The sequence below is a fragment of the Ptychodera flava genome, chromosome 13 (genome assembly GCF_041260155.1).
Source record: "Ptychodera flava strain L36383 chromosome 13, AS_Pfla_20210202, whole genome shotgun sequence".
In the NCBI taxonomy this organism is placed as follows: Eukaryota; Metazoa; Hemichordata; class Enteropneusta; family Ptychoderidae; genus Ptychodera; species Ptychodera flava.
The window spans coordinates 35,347,713-35,372,945 of NC_091940.1; the positions used below are offsets into that span (position 1 = coordinate 35,347,713).

At 38.4% G+C, this 25,233-nt stretch overlaps 2 protein-coding genes across 5 annotated transcripts; both read right to left on the bottom strand.

Moving 5' to 3' along the window:
- Positions 1-818: 818 nt before the first annotated feature.
- LOC139148280 (uncharacterized) lies at positions 819-8,396 on the bottom strand. Its single transcript, XM_070719633.1, has 5 exons — positions 8,183-8,396; positions 6,629-7,376; positions 5,351-5,524; positions 2,554-2,792; positions 819-1,774 (listed from the first exon to the last, which is right to left on the bottom strand). Exons 1-5 carry the CDS (start codon positions 8,201-8,203, stop codon positions 1,520-1,522), a joined length of 1,437 nt encoding a protein of 478 aa, XP_070575734.1. The 5' UTR covers positions 8,204-8,396; the 3' UTR covers positions 819-1,519.
- A 1,804-nt stretch (positions 8,397-10,200) lies between these two features.
- LOC139148281 (uncharacterized) lies at positions 10,201-23,976 on the bottom strand. Of its 4 annotated transcripts, none has more exons than XM_070719635.1 (5): positions 21,864-22,336; positions 20,572-21,073; positions 13,618-13,791; positions 12,229-12,467; positions 10,201-11,696 (listed from the first exon to the last, which is right to left on the bottom strand). In XM_070719635.1, exons 1-5 carry the CDS (start codon positions 21,882-21,884, stop codon positions 11,442-11,444), a joined length of 1,191 nt encoding a protein of 396 aa, XP_070575736.1. In that variant the 5' UTR covers positions 21,885-22,336; the 3' UTR covers positions 10,201-11,441. The 4 variants fall into 4 exon arrangements, with proteins under 4 accessions (XP_070575736.1, XP_070575735.1, XP_070575737.1 ...); XM_070719634.1 differs by having other exon boundaries at positions 21,465-22,010; XM_070719636.1 differs by lacking the exon at positions 21,864-22,336 and adding an exon at positions 23,807-23,976 and having other exon boundaries at positions 10,207-11,696.
- Between the last annotated feature and the right edge of the window lie 1,257 nt (positions 23,977-25,233).

A 25,233-nucleotide genomic window follows, 5' to 3' on the forward strand; every position in this document is an offset into this window, starting at 1 on the left:
CAATACTGTCAGTCCTGACAACTGCAATAACTCCTAAAATGGTGATATACACGATATATATCGCACACTAAACTGAAGAAAATACCGACTTTTCCACTTATGACTATAATTTGCTCATTTTCAACTTCACATAGTGCATATTCTTCACACTACCGTAGGACTCACTTGAAAAAACAAGGCCGTGAGGCCACTTGGTGTATTTTTAAATTGCATAAAATTGCGATATGGTGGGTAGATTTAATCATTGACCCCAGAGTCTTAGAATTAATGCAAAAACCGTCAGCTGTAGTGATTTGGAATAAAATTACACACAATTGGATATCCAAACAAAACAATTGCACTACATAACTATGCATGACATGGATAACATTACATTTTCTTCCGACAAGTTTGCTACTTGCATCGTAGACAGTAGAACGAGATCTTGCATTAAAGGGACAAAGTCGGCCATTTTTCATGACTTTGTTTGATGCAAGATACTACTTATATTGTTTGACATGTTGAAAGATACTGAATGAATGGGTCACCATGCATATAGAATTCGACCCCGGTTTTACACACGATACATGAAACCATCGCGAAAACGAATTAATGGTCATGACCATTAATTCGTTTTCGCGATGGTTTCATTTAATTTGTCTAAAACCGGGGTTGAATATATGCATGGTCACCAATTCATTTAGTTTCTTTCAACATGTCAAACATAACTAGCATTTTGCATCAAACAAAAGACATAAAAAATGGCCGACTTTGGTTCTTTAAGACTATCATGCTACAGCAAGCAGAAATGAAAAAAATAGTTTGACTCAAAGCAATGAAAACGCATGAAAGCCTGAAAAGTCACGACTGTTGCCTCATATGGACGTTACCTGAAGCACTGTATGTGCAAAAAAACCCCAACAATATATCATATGCTGACGGAGATAGGTTAACATATCAAAATCGCCGACCATTAAATCTATTAACATAGGAATGCGATTAAGTTTTCTACAATGTACATTTCTATGTAAAATAGTTCGGCGAAATTGAGGAATAGAAAAAAAATACAACATACTATTAATGCAGAAATACAATACTATTAAAGCATGGCACAAAACAAATGAAATCAAAAACAACCGACTCTTGCATTGTGAAGTGTGTTGGCAATTTGATTAGAGCACGCACCAAAGGAGATCTGTGTGACAAATACATGGTAATTGAGAATACATTAAAAAGGAGGAAAACAGTTACTTGTATGCTTACAATCAGTGGAAAAATTCTATATAAAATATTTGGACGGACTGGTCAAAAAGCCTCTAGGAATGCTTGTACTGGCTATGAATATGTAAAATCCTCCAGGTGCGCTGTGACAAAACGTGACACAGAAATATAAAGTAAAAATTGCAACTTGTCTTTAGTAAAAACTATTTAATGTGCAATGTTGAACGAGATTATTTTCCAGTGTCATCTAGGTCGCATTTGCCTGCAACTTGTACATTGAAGTCCACGGTGTTACGGAACACGTCAGCAGGCATGTTACTCACTGTCGATCAATTAGCTGGCTCGGCAGAAACTGGACGGGAGCCAAGTCTAGTTTGTTCAGGTTCTTAGCGTGGCGCTCTATCTCGACCAAGAACTCATTGATGAACGATAATCGCATCGATGGATCGAAATGGATCCTGACCATCATCCGTCTTCCCCAAGGTGGCATCAGCGTTCCTATGGTAACATGACGTTCTTTGAGGCTGTCTGTTTCCGGGTAGGTTCCAACCCATTGCTTCATACAGCAATCAAGCTGTTGGTGTAATTATTGATGATACAGAGAGATACATGGTAACGTTTGATAATTTAAAGATCTTGACAAGACTATTGAGCATGAAAATATGCAGTTTTTCAATCACCAAGAGTTGACATAACTTTGCATAGTTGATAATGAGCTGACCGTCTTCCAGAATTCCACACTTTCACTTTCCGTTTATGTAGTTATTTATTGGTTAATCACAACCTAAATTTTGTAATCAAATTTTCACTCCAGACTGTAAGTTAGCTTTTTTATTGTAACTTTCTCGCCCAAGACCTAATGGTACCGAAGATGCCCCGCACAACCAACAGACAACATGGTGTGCAAGAAACACCGTATGATATGTACAGATTACCTTTATGCAATGTGCAATGTTACCCTGGAAAAGTTGATGTCTGTTTTACACGGGTAATCCTCAGTCCAGAAAATATAAGACGAAATTTATAATATTGCAAACGAAGTGCTTATTTTTCCTGAATGTTTTCACTTTAGAGGTCGACTTTTTATATGGATTACGGGATCGGGTGGTCAAAATGGGGAAAACATATGCAGAAAAAAGTTTAAAAAAAAGCGTTGCTTGTTTTGAAAAAAAAAAATATTCATACAATTGTAAACCGTCAAAACTTTGAATTCGGAGGTGGAGTGTATGCTTGTTGTGCCGAACCGTGAAAGGTGTTGTGCCGAAAAAACTCGTTACATCTTTGAAAACGTGAAAACTATTATCATTCTAAACTTGACAACCAATTTATATGCCATTCTGGTCCAAATCTTACCTCACAACACGAGCAGCACATAGCAAAGCAACAACAGATTCCACTGCAGCACTGGTTGCACGGTGGTTTTACGCCCCGTACGCTGGTCTCCGTCTTCACACCGACATAAACTCTGAGATCCACGCTGCGGAAACCTTCGATCGGGATGGTCTGCAGGTACATACTATCGCCACAGGACACAGAAAGGTTATACACGTTGGACTTGCCCTCTGTTACGGTCGGTTTGCTCAGCGACGTCACTGTGAAGACACAAAATATACGAACTTTGCTGAGCTTACAAGCTCTTTCACGTCATCACACAATTCACTTCCAAAAACGATCACTCAGTCTTCAGAGATGTTTCGGTTTCAACCAATATTGTCTTGAAAAATGTCACAATTCAAATCCTTGGTAACGTCTATTAAGGGCCGCCATATTTGAGTTTTAGTTGTGCGATTGGTGCCAATGTTTGTAAAAAGTGTCGTGATCACCCTTCGGTAAGTATTATTTTTACATACGTTGCATATGATTTTTTTTAAAACCATCTCTCCGACAAAAATGCAAATTGAGACAACAAATGGGGCTTTCAAAACAAAAACAATATCTGGATATTACAAATTACTCCTAGCAATAGACTGAAAGATCAGTCGCTCAAGGACGCTCCTTTCGCTCCCCTCCTCTTAAAGGGAAACTCGTCGGAACTGCGCATGTGCGAGTTTCTTGTTTACAAACCATGTATTTCGTGCACGATATCTAGATGTATCTCATCATCATAGCTGCAACATTTGTATTATACGATGTAGATTATGATAGACATGTTTTAGCTTTCATCAATCACCATCGTACCTTGGATACAGTGTTTACATTGGTCGTATGGGTCCCATACGACCTTTGAGGACAGTTCCGACGACTGTATCCCTTTAAGAAGGGTGAGCGTAGAGAGATCCCTCGAGAGACGGACCTTTCAGTCTATCCTGGCAACTGCTCATAGCAATTTTGATCTTTGGAGTCAACCAAATTAATGATTGCAAGGAAAGGCGTAGCAAGTAACGCTTGACAGCAATACTTGAGAGGACATGTAGCTGTGTTTAAGAGAACTGGTTACGTCTGGTAATACAAAAGAGACAGCTTCTTAAAATAAATCTTCTTAAAATAAACAATAAATTTAAAATGTAATGAATTTAAAATATGACCCTCAAAATGTTACCCCTTCAAACCCTTCAACGAAATCCTTTCAAATATAACCCTTCTCACATATAATCTTTGTCAAATATACCCCCTTTCAAATACAAGTGGTACGCTTGATTTTCGGTTGTTTTTAAGAGTAACCGTTATATTATCAGCAAATGTGTCGTAGAGACCAACAATAACTCTTTGTAAAATCATGATACGGATATACTGCATCGGTAACTCTTTCTATTTATTTATAATTTATTTATTTCAAATTAAAGGATTACCCATTTACATGCTCAAATCAAGCTAAAATTACCGTATAATGCTGTAATCTCCCACGGGGTCTTACTACAAATACAAAAAATTAATTAAATCCAATAAGATGGTAAAACATCCATAAATTTAAAAGCTGACAAAATGCAAAAGTAACAAAGCATAAAAGAAGCAGGGAAAACAAAAGATCCATTTTGTCTGTATTATCCCTAATGACACACTTTAGCCGAGCTTTAAGAAATTCAAGCTACAACGGACATCATCAGGTAGTGAATTCCAGAAACCTGAAGCACGCATAATAAATGTTCTCTGGCCTGTTTCAGTACTGAATTGAGGGAGTTATATGATGTCATATACGACACATAGCGAAAGCAACTCTGTCCGTTAGACACGTCGCAAAACCAACAATGAATATGTCATCTTCCAAGCCACTCCATGACCTACACGTTGTCTCTCATCTACTTTCGTGTACGCAAATCCTTGCCAAAGTATTCCTACACTAACAGCTAACACATAATTTACATTATTGTAAAATTACTAGCCTCTGTGAGTAGAGCGATTTTCCCTTCGAAGCCATCAGGTGCTCAAAGGGAAGGGAAATTATTTGTTGGAGTAAATGACAATAAGTGTAACGGTAATCCCATACCAAAGTTGTTGGGAGGAAAAGGGCAAAGGAAACATAGAAAAAAGAAAATCGCATCACTTTTACAAGATGCCAAGCACTATACTGACACATCTCTTTTTACCGTGCATGAATAGCAACATTTACAACTTTGACAGAACTCCCCCCTTCCATATAATCATAAATGTGATATTGTCCGGTAAATATTTTCGAGGAAACTCTCATTCGAGCTTTGCGTACCGTCCAAGTAAATATTTTCCTGTGTCGATACAGCAACTCCTGACGACCGGACGTTACGTACGAGGTTGTCAAGGCAGTATACCTTTGGATAGTCAACATTTTTCCTTCCTTTAAATCCCAACTTTAAGAATAATAAACCGCGTGCATTGAATGTTTTTTAAGACCTCGTGAAGTGTTTGACGCACGATTGTTATTATCTAATCACCCTCGTTTATATTGATTGACGCACAGTACCTTAGAGACTGTAATCAAACAAAATCACAACATGGATGACTGCCACACCACACAATGCTCAACAAGGTCGCGTGCGGGTAGCAAGCTGCCGCCTGCATGGGTGAACAAATTACCAGTAAATATACACCTACTTTAAAGGGACGCATGGTCATGATATTACTTTGCCAGGGAAGGATATTCTTAGTTGTTTCAACGACAGCCGTTCATAAACTTTGTTAGCGTCAATGCAAGGGCATGTGAGCGTCCAGTCACCATGGTGACTAACAGATCACCTACCTGTCGCTTCTTCGGCCGATAACAACAGCAATCTATTGGTTGTTAGGAAAGCCCGTCCCTTTGTCATCGGTGGTTTCTCGTCGGAAGGACGGCTATTTTCATCGAGAAATGTTACGTCGGTGTAGTATATGTATTTTCCATCGAGAAGCAGGGTTTCCTCTTCGGAGAGCAGGGCTGAAAAAGAAAGTCAAGAATTATCAATCGTCGCTTCTTATCGGAGCGATACATGACCTCCGCTTTTTGTTTTAAGTGGTTTATTCATGCGCATGCAGTCTTGGCCAAAATCTTTGGCTTTCCAGCAATAAATTTCATGAAGAAACGGTCAATTTTTTGACATTTTGAGTCCCGTTATAGACCCCGGAGTGAGAGGGTCAATTGTAAACGAACTGAACGCATTGAAATTTTGGTGTGACCATGTTGTAAGGTCGAGAAAGGGGTCACGAAATGATATGTATAGTATAGCCCAAGCAAAAGATATTCACTAGAGAATTTAGATACATGGAAAAAAGAAAGAAAAGATGGAAACGAACATCTAAATCAGGAGTACATTCTTTTAGTTACAATAATTTAACAATGCTATTTTCTTGGACCAATTTCTCAACTTTTGCCGGTTGAAATCTTGATAACATTAAAGTCATGCTCATCGAGTTAATGATATCAAATGTATTTTGTTGCTAGTCGCTGTATCGAGTTTGTTGGGGACGTTTCCGCACACACCGGACATGCTAGTGTTTCATTTGGATCCAGCATTGATCATAAAAACATGTGTTCGATTTACCTGGCATTGCCAAACTGAACATAAAATCGACTTCAAATATTTAGTTATACTTCAAACAATACTCCTACCATTTTACAACGAATTTCTCTCAGATTACGCTACTGAACTTTACAGTTCATAGAAAAAGTTTCACACTCTAAAATGACATTTCATCTTTCCTTTGCACTTAAAATTGATGACTACTATTGTGATTTTATGATTAAAACACTTTACAGGACTCTCACTGGTAAAACATTAATGGTCCGCAAGACAAAACCTTTCATTGTCTTTTGTTCACCTCCAAAAGATTATAACGAGCCAATGTACCTTTGGAGAGAATAGGAAGATATTTTGAGGTCAACAAATTTCAAGAGTTACAGCTAGTGGGGCTTTAAAGGGTGATGCTGAAGTACATTTTATTCACTGAAGTAGGCGTTTGAATGGAATTCAAGCTCAGATTTCAAAATTCCAGTATGGAGAGTGTTGGATGAAACGTGACCGATATCTTTGAAAAAACTCACTTGATAATATTTGTTCGTATGTCATATTATCATGTTTGGCTCTATAGTGTCGTGTTGTCGTCTGAAATATTGACTGGGCTTGATGTTGCACCACACTTGTCAGTTGTTTGTGGCTTTTGTGAACGTTGGCCATCTCCTGGAACAGCTGTGTTCCCGCCAGGTCAAAGCCGACCGGACTCGGGACAACCAGCGTCGCCCCAGCCTGTCCCTGTTGCATAGGCTGCATGGGAACTGATGTCGCCCCCACAACATTTGTTTGCTGCTGGTTTGGCTGTAATGGAGTATACGCAGGAGGGGGCTCTTTGGTGCAGGTCGTGGAAGGTTGGGGCTTGTCGCTGGTGGATGTAGTCGGGTTATTGCCGTCTGCATTAGCGGTCTCATTGCTTTTCGCTGGACGGTTTTTGCGTTTGGATTTCTGAGATTTCTGAGATTTCTTCTTACGGCCTGTCGCTGGAGGGCTATCGTCGTTGTTATCAGATTTCTTACGGCTTGTAGCGGGACGGCTATTGTCGTTGTTATGAGATTTCTTACGGCTTGTAGCTGGACGGGGTTGGTGGCTGTTGCGGAAGGTCCGGGAAGACTCAGAGTGGTCACTCGAGGATGAAGAAGAGCTACTACTGCTGCTGCTATTAGAGTTCCTACGACGGTTGGCCGAACGGGGTTGATCTTGAATGACAGGTTCACCAACTATACTGTCAACATCCTCATCTTCCTTTTCGACCAACCCCTCGGTATCGTCGACGTATTGCTGCATCAAAAAAAATAACTAATCAAAATGGAATGAAGAATAGCCGAAGGTCGTAACAATTACATAATATTACAATTGTCATAAAAAGTAACAGCAGAACGTCCAATGCAACTTACGCTGTTTTCCAAACAAACTGGTATAAGTGTCTAAGACAATGTCGTCTCCTAGGTCACCGAGGGTCATTATAGCCATACATTGACAAATACTAGCTATGATGGGGTTTGCTTTGCTAATGTTTGTTTGTTTGTTTGTTTTACGATTCTCTATTTCTTTAATGCCGTTGTTTGTGAATTCTCGTAAAATCTTAATCGCAGACAAGTAGTACTTTTTAACTTACCGCAGTGTAATGTTTTTTCAGTTAATCGGATTTTGTTTTTCTAAATTGTGAAAATGAAGTACATTCGCACTGCCGGAATTAGGAAATGCGATGGGAGAACGTCAATTTCGTACAATGTGAAAATCTGATAACACATCGCACAAAATAATAGTTTTATACTGAAGAACACCTTTCATACCGTAATCAGTTAGAAATAAAGGTGAGTGAGTTTCTTCATCTTACTCGGGTTACGGACCTACAAGTAAACGTTGTTACGGGCTACATTACAGAAATTGTCTTGACGACAACACAAACCGATTATTTGCGACGTAATCGTCTTTTGCATCACCCTTGTACCAACGCCAGGTAATGAGGCATTGCAAAGTGGAAGCTGTTAAGATTTTCAAAGAAACAGCATTTAAAAAATATAAATAAATAAATATTTAAAATTGTCTCTTCGTGCAGTAATTGAAATCAAGTAAAGTCATACCTCAGGAGATACCGCCGTCATCGTAGTATTCGTAGATTGGTTCAAAATAAGTATTCGTCTTAAACTTGACGTCCTCTTCAGGCGAACACACAGATGTTCAGAATGGTGACGATACACTGAGAAGATATATCATTCAGAGCATGCGCAAACGTCCAAGAGTTACACCTCTGGTAAGCTATTAAAGTGATGATTACGCCCCCTTTGATGCAGTGAGAAATTATGCTTGTACAGAGACGAAACCGGCTCTATAAAGGAGTTATAAATGACAGTTTACGATTGGCACCCAGTGTTCAAGATTGAGATGACATTACCATGTAAAACAGACGATATGCTAGTCCTTTTACAACTGTCTTGTCTAGATAACTTAATTTTCTTGTGTATAAAGTACTTGTATGTAACTAAGGGACTGGTCAGTTTCTTCTACCGGGGGGGGGCCGGTGGATTCATTTTTTGGGGGGTCACCCTGTTTTTGACTTTTGTGTGATAGGGGGTCACCATATTTTTGAAATGCACAATAGGGCGGTCAGCGTGTTTTTGAATTTCGACATGGCTTATACTTGCGTAAAAATGTATTGTGCCAGCCTTTAATATATATCAGATATATATATATATATATATATATATATATATATATATATATATATATATATATATATATATATATATATATATATATATATATATATCTGAGATATATGTATGTTTACATTTTTTTCGGACACATTTCTTTAAAATATCAAACAATATTTTTCAGCCTGTCCTTCAGCTGCAAGACTTTCACATATCAGATATACATATATATCAGAGATATCTGGATGTTTAATATTTTTCGGCGCGGCCTTCGGGCGCAGTAAATTAATATATCAGAGATATATGTCAGAAATATCTTGATGTCTGTAAATTGAAAGTCTGTTTTGCAAAGTGTACTAATCATTATGATTCAGTTCATATGAAAAGCATGACAAGTTCCTGATACTTTTCCGTGTCCTCTATGAGAATTCAGTATTAGAAAGCAACATGCACTAATATTTGACATTATATTACCATGCCCTGCCTGTCACATTTTGATTGGTCAAGCTGAAGCACGTGACTGACCACAAATACACAGTAATGGTCTGTTTACATGCCCGTGAATATGAATAATAAGATTAACAACTCAAAGTATCGATCGTAACTTTACAGCTCAAACGTAAATCATAATCAATAACAAAATAAAATGGAGCACTTGTGGACTAAGTTGTGATACTTTTTTTCTGAAAATATATCCGGATTTGCCAATTTTACAGCGCGCGTGACAGTACGTCGTGTATTGCTCAGTTCTGGGCCCAATTGTCGTTCGCTTGGAAATTTTCGCAAATTTTGACGGTTTTGTTCGGTTCGTTGATAATATAATGGAAACAACAGACTCCGCTCTGACCATTAACGTTTATTTATGGGCGCGGGCTAGAGGGAAGCCAAATTAACGGGCTCGGCAAGCCTTGCCCGTTAATTTTTGGCTTTTAATTAATTTTAATTAATGGTCAGCGCGTCGCCCGGTATTTATATATATATATATATATATATATATATATATATATATATATATATATATATATATATATATATATATATATATATATATATATATATATATATATATCAGTGGCTTGGTGTCAATTCAGGCAATGTATATTGCTCGATGCGTTTCCGCAGGGCATAGGTATTGCTAGACGTGGATCCACGTCTATATATATATATATATATATATATATATATATATATATATATATATAATATATATATATATATATATATATATATATATATATATATATATATATATATATTACCTTTTCAAGGGTGTTTATTAGGGTATGGAGCCTCTTTCAAAACAACCCTTGGCGGACAAGGGCTATAAATTGATGGTTTGGGAGTCTACACAACGCCTACCTAACCGAGCTGCATGGAGCGGACGATGTTCGAAGATGCAACGTATTGGGTCTATGGGCCTAAATACAATACTATACGAATCGATGGACACATGTACTCGTTTCATATTTAATTCAAGATGAATAGGCAATACATTTCCTGATTGTATTATAATTGCAATTTTTGTTACCTGTTCACCACTATGAATGTACCACTCCCTTTCCTCTACAAACATATCTTTCAACGCCGTGACAACATTGATATTGAATGCTCGTAATACTTCTCATCAGTTAAATCTTGGAACTTTGTACTTTAATCACTTTAATCACTTTATTGCACAACAATACACTTCGGAAAGTGCAGTACAGCAAGAACAAAACAAAACATTGCATAAAACATTGTTGTCTATGTCTTTACCTGCAGCTGCTGGGGGAAACATAGTGTTTGTAATATATTTCATGAGAGACAGCGTATCATCTGAAGTTAAAATGTACAAAAAAACTTATCTCTTTCATTTAAACTATCAAATATTGGATAATGCAACTAATCGTTTTGACCACACATTTTCGTGCGACAAGTTAGCTTCTCACATGAAATCTTGCATTGAGCCTATCATGTTACAGCAAGCAGAAATGAAGATATAGTTTGATCCACAACACTGAAAATACAATAAAAACTAAGCAGTCCAGGTAACAGTACTGTCACCTTATAAACATTGAAGTTACCTGAAACGCTGCAAGTGCAGAAAGTATATTATATTTGCATGCTAACGGAGGCAGGTTAGTATATAACAATAGATAAACAGGAATAAAATTACATTTTCTATAATGTACATTTATATAACAATAATCGGATGGAGTTGTCGAATTAGAAGTCGAATTTGAAAAGAAGTACAATATACGTTTAATGAAGAATTACAATACTGTTAACGCATATGGTCTAAAACAAAGAAAAATAAAAAAGTGTCAACTGCTGCCATGTGAAGTGTGACTACATTTGATGTCCTTAAACTGTTGTTTGTGCACCAAAGGGGATAGGTCTGTGTGACAAAACAGTTACTTGTACGTTTACGATAAGTGGAAAAATTCTGTATACAATATCAGGACGGACCGGTTACAAGCCCCTAGAAATGCTTGTATGGGCTGTAAATAGGTAAATGTGACACAGAAATAAAAACGTAAAAATTACAACTTTGTTGTACTTTACATGTTGGTTTCTTAAGTATAGGCATATACTTCTTTTATGTGGAATGTCAAACGAGATTATTTTCTGATGTCTTCTTATTTGTATTTACTCGTGAGTTGGATATTTGAGTCCACGGCATTATTGAACACGTCAGCGGGCGTGTTACTCACAGTCGAACAATTGGCTGGCACGGCAGAAACTGGACGGGAGCCAAGTCTAGTTTGTTCAGGTTCTTGGCGTAGCGCTGCATCTCAACCAAGAACTCGTTGATGAACAATAATCGCATTGATGGATCGAAATGGATCTTGACCATCATCCGTCTTCCCCAAGGCGGCATCAGTGTTCCTATGGTAACGTGGCGTTCATTGAGGCTCTGTGTGTGTTGAGAGCTTCCACTCCACTTCTTCGCACAACACTCAAGCTGTTGGTGTAATTATTGATGGACAAGAGTGATACCTTTAAATATTCCAAAATCTTGAGGAGACCAGTGAGATCATAGGGGAACGTTCATGTCCGTCTCCAGGGGTTGGGCGGGGGGTAGGGGTGTCTAGATCTTTTTCTCACCACAGGTTTCTGTTGCTCTTGTTTATTTTATATTTATACGTCGGACTATGATATTGCCAATAAAGCTTGATACTACCAACCTTAGGTGTCTTGGTCCTACCTTAGCACTGGTTTTGTAAATGTTTCTTTATCTCATTCACTATGTCATGTGGACAGCCAAAAATGTGGAAAACAGCGGAGAAAAATTTTGGAAAACAGCGGAGAAAAATTCAGGGGGAAAGGCCTTACTGGTTTTTCATAAAGATATTCACACAATTGTAAAGTGCCAATTTTTTTTAGTTCAAGGGGCAGGGTGTGTGCTTGCTATGTCGAGCAATAAAACAGCTACGAAAGTAATACATTTTCCAATCTGACCGCCAATTCCTATGACCTTGTGGTCCAAATCTTACCTCACAACACGAGCAGCATCTAGCAAAGCAACAACAGATTCCACTACAGAACTGGTTGCACGGTGGTTTTTCGCCCTGTACGCTGGTGTCGGTCCTTACACCGATTGTAACTCTGAGATCCACGCTGCGAAAGCCTTCCATGGGGATGCTCTGCAGGTACATACTGTCGCCACAGGACACAGAGAGGTTATACACGTTGGACTTGCCTGCTGTTAAAGCCGGTTTACTCAGTGATGTCACTGTCAAGACACGAAAAAGTGCGAATCTTGCTGAGCTTATTGGCATTTTTACGACGTCAAGCAATCCGTAGCAAGCAACTGCAAGTATTAAGCTGTGAGTTGCCTTGCCTTATATCAGTTTAAATACAAACACAAAATCCATATTTATCTGGATGTTACAAATCACCCTGAGCATCTGCTCTGAACAATGTTAATGCTTTGACTCAACTACATTCATGAGGAATGGTTTAACTTCAGCCATTAAGAAATGCGTTTTCTTTCTAAAACAAAACTATGAATTAAAAAAAAATGCCGATAGCTCCTTTAGAGATTGTCTCATACAACCCAACAAACAAACCTCCTTCAAATGTAAACTTGCAAATGTAACTCTTTTCAAATACAATCATGTGGTACGGTAAGCCGAGGTTTCTGGTTTGCTTTAATAGAGTAACCCTTATGATAATCTCATTAGCACACTCATCCACAAACATGTGGTATAGATATCAGCAATACGTCATAGTATTCTTTGTAAAACGGTGCAACTGACATAATTAGTCGATCACTCTTTCTACACGTTATAGAATGCGGAACGACATAAGCGAAAACAACCCTGTCTCTTAGGACCGTTGCAAAAAACCGAAGGGATATTAAAGGCCAAGAAAATGCAAATGTGTTCAAACCTACGATATGCGACTCTTGGCGACCTTGAGATTCACGAGATTGACGAGGCAGTGACTTTGGTAGAACCGTATGTTCGGTAATCAATAAGTCCCCCTCTCCCTTCAAAGGATCCAGCTTTAAAAAAATCAGTCTGATATTGCTTGTTTTAAAGACTTTGCGAAGTTTTCGTTGAGGATGTTTACAAAAGGCAGCCATACATCACCAGACGCCATCGTCTACATTTATTGTCACAAAGTACCTCTGAGACTTTGCAACGAATTAGGTTTTTTATGGAGACCAGATCGCGCCCAGGTAGCTTCCGTCTTGGACGCATAGGGGTCAAATATACACCTATTCAGTTGGGCTTCGGAACGCGGGTTCGCATCATATTACTTTGTTAGGGAAGGATATTCTCAGTTCTTTCAAAAAGAGCCATTCATAAGTTTGGTCAGGGTAAGTGCTACATGGTATGTGAGCGTCCCGTCACCATGGTGATCATGAGATCACCTACCTGTCGTTCCTTCTGCCGAGAGTAACAACATTCTGTTGGTTGTTAGGAAAGCCCGTCCCTTTGTCATCGGTGGTTTCTCGTTAGAAGGAGAGCCATTTTCATCGAGAAATGTTACGTTGGTGTAGTATATGTATTGTCCACCGAGAAGCAGGCGTTCCCCTTCGAAGAGCAGGGCTGAAAAAGAAAGTAGAAAATTATCAACTGTCGTTCCTCATTGGAGCGATACATGGCCCATCATCTTCTTGCAGGCTTGCAGCCTTGACCAAAGTCTGTTGGTTAATGCAGATATAAATTTCAGAAAGAAATCGGCCACATTTCTATGGCATGAATACCGTCTTAGACCACAGTGGGCTGTAAGAACGTACATGGTAAAACAAAGAATACGATTCATGCACATCATGCTTTGTGGTGTATTAAAGACACCAGAACGAATGAGTGGGGATTTATTTTAAGACATAAACAAGCGAGAAACTACGAGCACTTATTTCCGTATGCATATTACATGGAAAAGAGCAGTAAAATAGGAAACTTGTTCAATCTGCTTAATAGTTTAGCATGTAATAACGATGTTTTTTTTCCGAAATGCAAAAGAAATTGGACTATTGAATATCTGAACTTCTGCTGAGTCGAAATCGTGAAAAACATTGCAGTCATGCTTATCATGTTGACAAGTTCAAGTTGTGTTGCTAGTCACTTTGTAGTGGTTGTTGGGGACGTTTCCGGAACGCACAAGACATGCAAACGTTTCGTTTGGATCCGGCATTGACCACAAAAACATGTGTTCGATTTACCTACATCAAATACGCTGAGCCGAAGTGAACAGATTGACGTTAAATACTCCGTTCAGACAATACTCTTACTACTTAAGGGATCCTTCAGTATAAGGGGTGGGCCGGAGGAATTTGGGGGAGGGTCGCATTTTACAAACCTGCCCCCGGGGAGGGTCACATTTTACAAACAACCTTGGGGAGGGTAACATTTTAATCCGTGGCACAATTCGGCCAACCAATAAACCAATTTGCACTTTCAAAAAAAATCGAAATGGAGCTAATTTTCAATTTTCAAATGGTTTTATCATCTTGATTATTAACTTTTAGACCAATTTCTATTTTTAAAATCTTTGGGCTGAGATTGAAATATAGGAAACAGGTGTATACTGCTGTGAGGATGGCACTTTACGGCCATTCAAATTTCCCTTTTAAAAAACTCTATTTCCCACAATTCGTATTTCCGTTTTTTCCATTTCCAATATACCAAATGTCCGATTTTCCCATTTCATTTGGGGAACTTTCAAGTCTGAATGAGTTGTGTAAAGGAAACTTAACAATACTGCCATGGATAGTAAATCAACATTTTCGGTGAAATTCCAACATTAAATTTCTTGTACTCATATGTACTTGTGACCACCCTATTTTAATCAAGTATACTTATATCAATTATAAAACGTCTATAAATGCACAGATATTGCCAATTTTATATCGGAAAGAATTGTACGTACTTTCCTCATAGACTCCCATATATAGTGGATCAACTGTGTATAATTTTTGGTGAAATTGCAAATCAAATTTCTTGTACACATATGCACTTGTAATCAACCTTTCTTCAATCTGATTAAAATCAGATGTAGAGTACGGCGACGTCTACTTACGCGTACGCGGTCTTCTCTTGCTGTCGCCTCACTACGACAGCAAGAGAATATCGCGTACGCTTAAGTAGACGTCGCCGTACTCTACATCTGATTTTAATCAGATTGCCTTTTCTTATCAAGTACATTTATGTCAATTATCCAATGTCTAAAATACACAGCTAGCTTTGTATTAGGAAAAATATCCATAGTGTTCTCTCTGTAAACAATCCGTGGCACAATTCGGCCAACCAATAAACCAATTTGCATTTTCAAAGAAGAAAATCGAAATGGAGCTAATTTTCAATTTTCAAATGGTTTTATCATCTTGATTATTAACTTTTAGGCCTATTTCTAAATTTAAAATCTTTGGGCTGAGATTGAAATATAGGAAACAGGTGTATACTACTGTGACGATGGCATTTTACGGCCATTCAAATTTCCCTCTGACAAACTCTATTTCCCACAATTCGTATTTCCGTTTTTTCAATTTCCAATATACCAAATGTCCGATTTTCCCATTTCATTTGGGGCGTGGCAGCTGATAGTATCTATCTTTGGCCTAGGAATGCATCAAATTTTTACAGTTGTTTGCGCGGGCAAGTCGATCAATGGATCGAGTAACGAACATACAAAGAACAATAGTGTTGCGGCCGCCGGAAAGGAAAGTCCGATATAATCAGTTTGACCTGACCTGCTGAAGTTTTGCGCGCTTCCCGTCAACGTCGCAAACTGGAACATTGTGTAAATTGTGACAGTCATCAGCCCAATCAGAGCGCGGCATCCACATTTAATTTTATCTGATCAATTTATTCAGCTGTCAATCTTTGTACGCAATGATGTTCTCCTCATAATGATCTAAGTAACCCAAAATCATAGTTTTAATCCATATGCCGGCTCACTTTATGAATTGCACCTATTCCAACCCGATCAAAATCTTGACCTTAAAGGCGTTTGATATCATGTTTGAGATATCATCGTCTAACAGTTCGTTCAGAGATACCACTTGCCCTGGGCAAAACATTTTGGAGATGAACACCTACTTCGCGGTGACTTCTTCCTTTATCACCCATTTCTTGAATTTCTTGCGACTGAACGCCACCACTTAAATTCATTGCCTGAAGTGCACGCGCACTCTACCAACCAAAGAACAGTTTTTTTCTTGTTTTCCAGTATGTGAGACGATGTTAGGGACTGGCCAGTGTGTTCAGCCTCGTGCGCTCTGTATGTACGTGTGTAGTACTAGTACACACACTCCAGAGCTTGCAGAAGCCGTCTGAGATAGCGTTCTACATTTGCACTATAAATCGGAAGAAAAAATGTTGATATTGTATTAAAGCGGTCACTACTCTGACAATTTGTAGCTGTGGAAACGCAGCTATTGTTGGCGCATGGCGTTGTAGCGTGCGCCGCTATGCGAGTCATCAAAAGGCGGGGTTGACCTTTTGATGACCTGCATAGCCACGCACCCTATTCCGCCAACAGATAGGGGGTGGACCATTTGATATCCTGGGGGGGGGGGGGCTTGGAAGATTGGTGGAGAGCCATTATTTTTTTTCCCACGTGCTTCACCATGAATTATTTTTTTTCTACAGGGCATATGCTGGCAACTTTTTTTTTCACTTTCCTTCTTCGAGATATATTTTTTTTACCAAATTTCGGTGCAATGTTTGTTTGCTTGGTTTTTCACACCCAGTAACAAGATGCTGTTCTATCGCACACAGACTATATTCAAGAAACTAAATGAAGTTATGTAAATACATGTACATTTTTGATTCACTTTACAAAAACATATTTGTAAAATCATGTACATTTATGGCATTTACTTGTTATTGTTGTCCTTACATTGAAAGTAGCTGGGTAATTTAAGAAAGTAGACAGGTGGACTGCGAGGGAGCGAAGCGACTGAGTGGCGAGTGAGCGTAGCGAACGAGGGGGGGAGAGCGCGAGAGGGGGGTGTCCCCCCTCTCGCAAGGCGAAAAATGAAATTTTGGAGTGGAAATGGTTTTCTCTGGTGGCATCTGAGGTGACATTTACTGACTGAAACAGTACTTTTGTTGTGTGTCTTAGACGTGGCTCACATATAACAAAACAAAAACATGATTTTGTTTTGTTTGTATTATTTATGACACACTTATGGTTTTATTTGCAGTGAAGATGTAACATTTAATCTTAAATCACCTGCTGTCTGCTCATTTCATTGCCCATTTCCCATTCTTCATTACCACATAGAAGTTTCACCAAAACCATCAAACTCATTCAATTCTAATCAAAACACATTCGCTTTTGTTAAGAAAAACATTGGTAAGATAATTCACTATAACAGTGTTCGCATTTACGAATAAAACATGCGTATATAGAAAACTCATAACAATGAAAAAATGTAAAGAGAGTCGATCCAATGCGTAATAATATTACGCATTGGATTGAGTCTCTACGCATTTTTCATTGTTATGAGTTTTCTATGCGCAAACGATAATAGTAAAATGTTTGCAGGCTGTCTCTCTTCTTGTGGTATTTGACAAAATCCATACATTCAGATTTACACATTTCTGGAAAACACTGGTGAGCAATTTCAATTTCAGCATACTTCCTCTAATCAGAAGGTCATGTATACTGTACAATTGTTCATATTCAGTTATTGTTCCTCAAGCTTGAAATGGTTTATGCTTTATAAAACTCTAGAGCTACTGCTTGATTTTTATTGATGCTGCAGTGTGCATCGAACAATTGCCATGATTTTTTTTTTCCGAGTCGCAATGGTCCATAATTTTTTTCCATCAGCCACCTAAAGCCAGATTTTTTTTTTCGAGCAACTCCACCTGGCATCTTTTTTTTTTTCCCAAATCTTCCAAGCCCCCCCCCAGGATATCAAATGGTCCACCCCTAGCTGCACAGCTAGACAATTTGATGTCCAAGTGAAGAATGTAAGATGTATAATAATAAGATTATCACGAAAATACCGCAAAGGATGCACTATGACATCGGCGCCGTGCATCACCCTCCGCTTCGCGTCGAGGGATACGCTGCGCCAATGTCCTCGTGAATCCTTTGCGGTATTTTCGTAATAACCTCATATTAGGAAAGTTACGCGCCGGGAGGGCGTGCCGAAAAATGAAACTGAATAAGGAAAGTCATGGCTAGCACGATGCATTTTAGGCAAGTATGAACCCGTGTCGAAATTTAAAAACACACTGACCCCCTAATTGGGCATATCAAAATAGGTGACCCCATCACCAAAGTGAAACAGGGTGACCCCCATGAATCCACCGGCCTCCAAGGCCGAAGAAACTGACCAGTCCCTCATTCCCGCTAATTTTTAAAAGTATCTTGTGCCAATTATCGTAACCAAGCCCCGCCCCAGTACATTTGGTCACACTGAGATAAATGTTACACCTTAATTCCAATTCGATACAATTATTTCCGCCGTAGTATGAAAAGATACTGGGCCACGCCCCAAATGAAATTGGAAAATCGGACATTTGGTATATTGGAAATTGAAAAAACGGAAATATGAATTGTGGGAAATAGAGTTTGTCAGAGGGAAATTTGAATGGCCGTAAAGTGCCATCGTCACAGCAGTATACACCTGTTTCCTATATTTCAATCTCAGCCCAAATATTTTAGATTTAGAAATATGCCTAAAAGTTAATAATCAAGATGTTAAAACCATTTGAAAATTGAAAATTAGCTCCATTTCGATTTTCTTTTTTGAAAATGCAAATTGGTTTATTGGTTGGCCGAATTGTGCCACGGGTAAACCTTTCAAAAATGCTTTTGCGAAAAATTGCAACCCACCACTAAAATACACCGGCCTCCCCCTGTAATTTCTGTTCAGTCGCTCAGCTTAATAACACATCCTATATTTTTGTACAGTTATTACACGTGTATTGGCTTTGTTGACAAGCACAATACTTGACATACTAACATGCTATAGAGAGTTGGACAGAAATCAGCATTTGATACACTGAACAAGATAACTAAAAGTACGAACAAAAGTTAAAGGCAAATGTCCCTATAATATCCTTGCATGTAATATAACAAAATTAGCAGTTCTATCAAGGTTATACACACATTTCAAACTTTTGATTTTGGAAGAGGGGAGGTAGGGGAGGGTCACATTTTAGAAAGAGGCATCGGGGAGGGTCATATTTTAGAAAGGGTTTCAGGGGGAGGGTCACATTGTACATGATGGACCACCCTAAATTTCCTCCGGCCCACCTCCGTCATAATAACTAGAGGCTCCCCGACAACGAATTTCTCAGAATTGACGCTGCTAAGCGTTACAGTTCGTAGAAAAAAATTCACGTTATCTGACATTTCACTTTTCCTTACACTTACAATTCACCCTTTGATGACTGCTATTGTGCATGTAAGATTAAAACACCATTCAGGACTCTCACCGCCCACCGTTACGAATGATCCGCCAGACAAAACCTTTCATGTCGTTTGTTCACCTTCAAAAGATTGGGAGAGGCAAATCTACGCGTGGTTGTCATGGTTGGCCATATATCTGAGCAACTTCTTTTTTCTTTATCTCCCTCATTCCAATTCCGTTTGCAAAGGTATTCAAACACTAAACTTATTGAGTCCAGACGAAGGAAAAGAGCAAGATCTTTCTGCCTGCTGGCAATGAAATTTGTCACCTTTCTACCGTCCAGATGTTTCTTTCAATGTATTCAAGATAATTGTTGGACACTTGCTTACGCTCAAATACACGTACCTCAAAGTTACAAGCTGCACGACCATTCTACCTCTTTACCTATACTATGTCTGCATTCTAAGTGTCTCTCGAACAGTTTACTAGTATCTAGGACTCAACAAACCAGATATTTCAGAAAATGAATAGCTCTGCTTCATGCGATGCATGCCAGCTGAACTATAAGAAAGTTGCCTGTTTTGACATCTTTTCCTAAGGTACATTGAAATACCAATCACGTACTTCGGACATTTAGGTTGTTAGCAGATGAAAATGTGGCCTAACTACCAGGTTTCACGACCGATGCTGTCCCTAAAACTTCATTACAGTCGTGTCAAAGGTACTACTTTACTTCCCACGCATAGAGAAATCACCAAGAGGCACAATCATTTTAAATGGCATTTTCATTTCTCTAAATATCCTTTGAGGGTTTATGACATCTTCAGTTGGCATGTGTAATTGTAAGGGTTTTACTCCACATCGCTATTCCTGGACGCCAACACAATTTCATATATCATATAATGAGCTGTCATTTACTTGAGGCGTGTGGAGGATGAAATTCCACCACACTTTTCAAGATTCAAGCAAGGTGAGTGTGGTCGAAAAGTTATTGCTATTAAAAACAACTCACTCGATAATATTTGCTCGTATGACATATTATCATGTTGGGCTTGGTAGTGTTGAGTTGTTGTCTGACATATTGACTGGGCTTGTTGTTGCACCACGCTGGTGAGTTGTTTGTGGCTTTTGTGAACGCTGGCCATCTCCTGAAACAGCTGTGTTCCCACTAAGTCAAAACTGACCTGACTCGGGGCAGCGAGTGTCACCCCGGCCTGTCCCTGTTGCATAGGCTGCATGGGAACTGATGCCGCCCCCACCACATTTGGTTGCTGCTGGTTTAGCTGTGGTGGTGCGTACGCATAAGGGGGCTGAACATTGGTGAAGGTCGTGGAAGGCTGGGGCTGGTCCATGGTGGATGTAGTCGGGTTAATGCTGTTTGCATGGGCGGTCTTACTGCTGGTGGCCGGACGGGGTTGATCTTTAATGACTGGTTCCACAGGATGATCTTCACCAACTATACTTTCAATGTCAACATTCTTTTCGACCAGTCCCTTGGTATCGCCCACGTATGTCTGTAACAAAAATAACTGATGAAAATGGAAGGCAGAAATGCCGAAGATCATAGCAATGACATGATATTACAATTATTGTAAAAGTAAAACCAGGACACCCTAAGCAATTTATGTTGTTTTCTAAGCAAATCAGAATAACTATCTGAGACCATGTCATCGCCTATGTTACTGAGGGTCACGCAGACAAATGTTGACTATTTTGGCGTGTGCTTTGTTTTTGTTTGTTTGTTTGTTGTTTGCTTGCTTGCTTTTCCTAGAAGCAATAGATTTATTAGCTTTATTTGTCAAACTTTGTTAAACTTTCATGTCAGACAGGTCGCTGTCTGAGGTTTAAAATCACCAATTTCCATCCAGTTGCCAAAACATATGATGGAAGAGCTTTTTAACTTACCGTTGTGACTATGTACGTTCGCTCAACCGGAATGCGAAATGCAATGAGAGAAAGCCGATTTCTGACAAGGCAAATATCTGAGAATATGTGCACAAAAGGATACTGCTTTGCGTCGGAGAATACCTTTCGTTGCGTCATCAAAATGGCCAGCTAATTTTTACATCTTACTCGGGTTAACAGGCCCACAGGTAAACATTTTTTCGAGTCACATTACCGGGAATGTCTTGATTATAAGGCAAAGCGATCATTTAAGACGTAATCGTCTTTTGTGTATTTTCTACGTAAACTAGGGTATGAGCCAAAGCAAAAGTGAAAGCTGTTCAGATTTTCCAGGAAATGCCATTTTTTGCATCTGTAATTATCTCATTGTGTCGTAATTTCAGTCAAATAAAATCATACCTTTGGATGTACGGCAGTCATTGTCGTTTTGATAAATTGGTTGAAAATAGGGATTCCTCCTAACCTTGACGTTCTCAACTGGTGTAACAATGAACACGCCGATGCTCAGACGATGGAGCGAGAAGATATTTTAGAGCATGCGCATTTAACGTTTGCGAGCCAACGATATAAAGTGCTCTTCCAGGTATTGTATAGGGTATGAGCCAAAGCAAAAGTGAAAGCTGTTCAGATTTTCCAGGAAATGCCATTTTTTGCATCTGTAATTATCTCATTGTGTAGTAATTTCAGTCAAATAAAATCATACCTCTGGATGTACGGCAGTCATTGTCGTTTTGATAAAATGGTTGAAAAGAGGGATTCCTCCTAACCTTGACGTTCTCAACTGGTGTAACAATGAACACGCCGATGCTCAGACGATGGAGCGAGAAGATATTTTAGAGCATGCGCATTTAACGTTTGCGAGCCAACGATATAAAGTGCTCTTCCAGGTATTGTATATTATGTAGCAGAAGAATGTTAAAATGGAAGCTGTGCCATTTAACTGATTTCATGTAACAGTTCATACACTATTTGCTCACTTTACTCGATAGCACCATCCTGAACGCTCGCTTTGATTTCTGTGGACAGTCACGCGGTTTCAACGATTCAGCCTTCACTGCTTATTGAATATGTACTCAAATGATGATATGCTTATGACTCAGTATTACAGGGCTAGGTTTGCGGTTGTCAGGGATTTCAGAGGCAGGAGTAGGACAATTTCATTGAGCGGTCATACAAAACACGAAGTACGAGGAGATGACTCTGCGCCACTGAACTCTCCTTGAAATTTAATGCTTTGTTTATCTGACTGTACGATTTTTACAAACTATACTTTAATGTTAACATCCTCATCTTCCTTTTCGACCAGTCCCTTGGTATCGCCCACGTTATGGCTGTAACAAAAATAACTGATGAAACTGGAAGGCAGAAACGCCGAAGATCATAGCGATGACATGATATTACAATTATTGTAAAAGTAAAACCAGGACACCCTAAGCAATTTATGTTGTTTTCTAAGCAAATCAGAATAACTGTCTGCGAATACTAGTATGTCGTCGCCTATGTTACTGAGGGTCACGTAGACATGCATTGACAAATGTTGACTATTCTAGCGCGTGCTTTGTTTTTGTCTGTTTTTTTTGTTTGTTTGTTTGCTTGCTTGCTTTTCCTATAGAAGCAATAGATTTATTAGCTTTGTTTGTCAAACTTTCATGTCAGACAAGTAGCTGTCTGAGCTTTACAATCACCAATTTCCATCCAGTTGCCAAAAGATATGATGGAGGAGTCTTTTAACTTACCGTTTTGAATATGTAAATTCGCACAACCGGACTATGTAAATGCAATGAGAAAAAGCCGATTTCTGACAACGCAAATATCTGAGAATATGTGTACAAAATGGTAGTGTTTTTCGTTTCGTTGCGTCATCAAAATGGCCAGCGAATTTTTACATCTTACTCGGGTTAGGCCCACGGATAAACGTTGTTATTTATTTATTTATTTATTTATTTATTTATTTCTTTATTTATTTCACATTAAAGGTTTGCCAATTTACATGCTCAAATCGTATCACTATTACCAAATAAGGCCGTAATCTCCCATGAGGTTCTAATTAAACACACAGAATTAAAATCCAATAAGTATAAAAAAACGATAAAATCTAAACGCATACAAAATAAACAATATTTAAAAAACTATAAAAAAAATTACGAGCTACATTACCGAAAATGTCTTGATTACAACGCAAAGCAATGATTTAAGACGTAATCGTCTTTTGTGTATTTTCTACGTAAACTAGGGTATGAGCCAAAGCAAAAGTGAAAGCTGTTCAGATTTTCCAGGAAATGCCATTTTTTGCATCTGTAACTATCCTATTGTGTAGTAATTTAATCAAAATAAAATCATACCTTTGGATGTACCGCCGTCATTGTCGTTTTGATAAATTGGTTGAAAATAGGGATTCCTCCTAACCTTGACGTTCTCAACTGGTGTAACAATGAACACGCCGATGCTCAGACGATGGAGTGGGAATATATGTCAGAGCATGCGCATTGAAACGTTCGAGAGTCAACGATATAAACTGCCCTTCAAGGTATTGTATATTATGTAGCAGAAGAATGTTAAAATGAAGCTGTGTCATTTAACTGATTTCATGTATCAGTTCATACACTATTTGCTCACTTTACTCGATAGCACCATCCTGAACGCTCGCTTTGATTTCTGTGGACAGTCACGCGGTTTCAACGATTCAGCCTTCACTGCTTATTGAATATGTACTCAAATGATGATATGCTTTGACTCAGTATTACAGGGCTAGGTTTGCGGTTGTCAGGGATTTCAGGGGCAGGAGTAGGACAATTTCATTGAGCGGTCATACAAAACACGAAGTACGGGGAGTTGACTCTGCGCTACTGAACCCTCCTTGAAATGTAATGCTTTGTTTATCTGACTGTACGATTTTAAAACAATGTACAAAAATATTACATTTCGATTTTATAATGTATTGTTTTTAATGTTGGAGATTTTACATGTTATGGTTGCTCCATCTATTAATCCGTGGCAGTGTTTAGATCAAGGCGACATTTTACAAAATGAACATCACATCGTATGCATTCTTTACAGTTGTCAAATCTGAATTTCCTTAAACCGATACATTTACCAAATCTACGTGAACGATTGGGCAATGATTGTATCATTCTAAATATTTATGAGACACTGTCACATCCGTAAGATCGATCAATAACAGTTCTCTCAGCAGAAGATGACGTGTATGTTATCAGGGAGTGACGCAAATATGTGGGTAAGTAATGTAATGAGGTCATTTTTCATGAAACTTAAATTACAGATATTATTACTTTGTACTGTTTGCTTGTATGTTTGTTTATATTTGTTTTCTCAGAGTCTGTTCTTGGGCCTTGGTGATGTTCACCCGTAAAATAAATAAATAAATAAATAAATCTTTAGACGGTATATATATATATATATATATATATATATATATATATATATATATATATATATATATATATATATATATGTATATATGTATATATATATATATATATGTGTGTGTGTGTGTACAATTATATATTTATATATTTATATTATACACATATATGTGTGTATAATATATATGTATATATATATATATATATATATATAGAGAGAGAGAGAGAGAGAGAGAGAGAGAGAGAGAGAGAGATAGATGTAGATATATAGATATATTATATGAACACCACATGAGAAACCTTCACATTAAAATCACATGATCACAATTACACAGTAATTTTGACCATTTCGTTTCTTCTAGTTGTGTTTCATATCGATGAAAGTA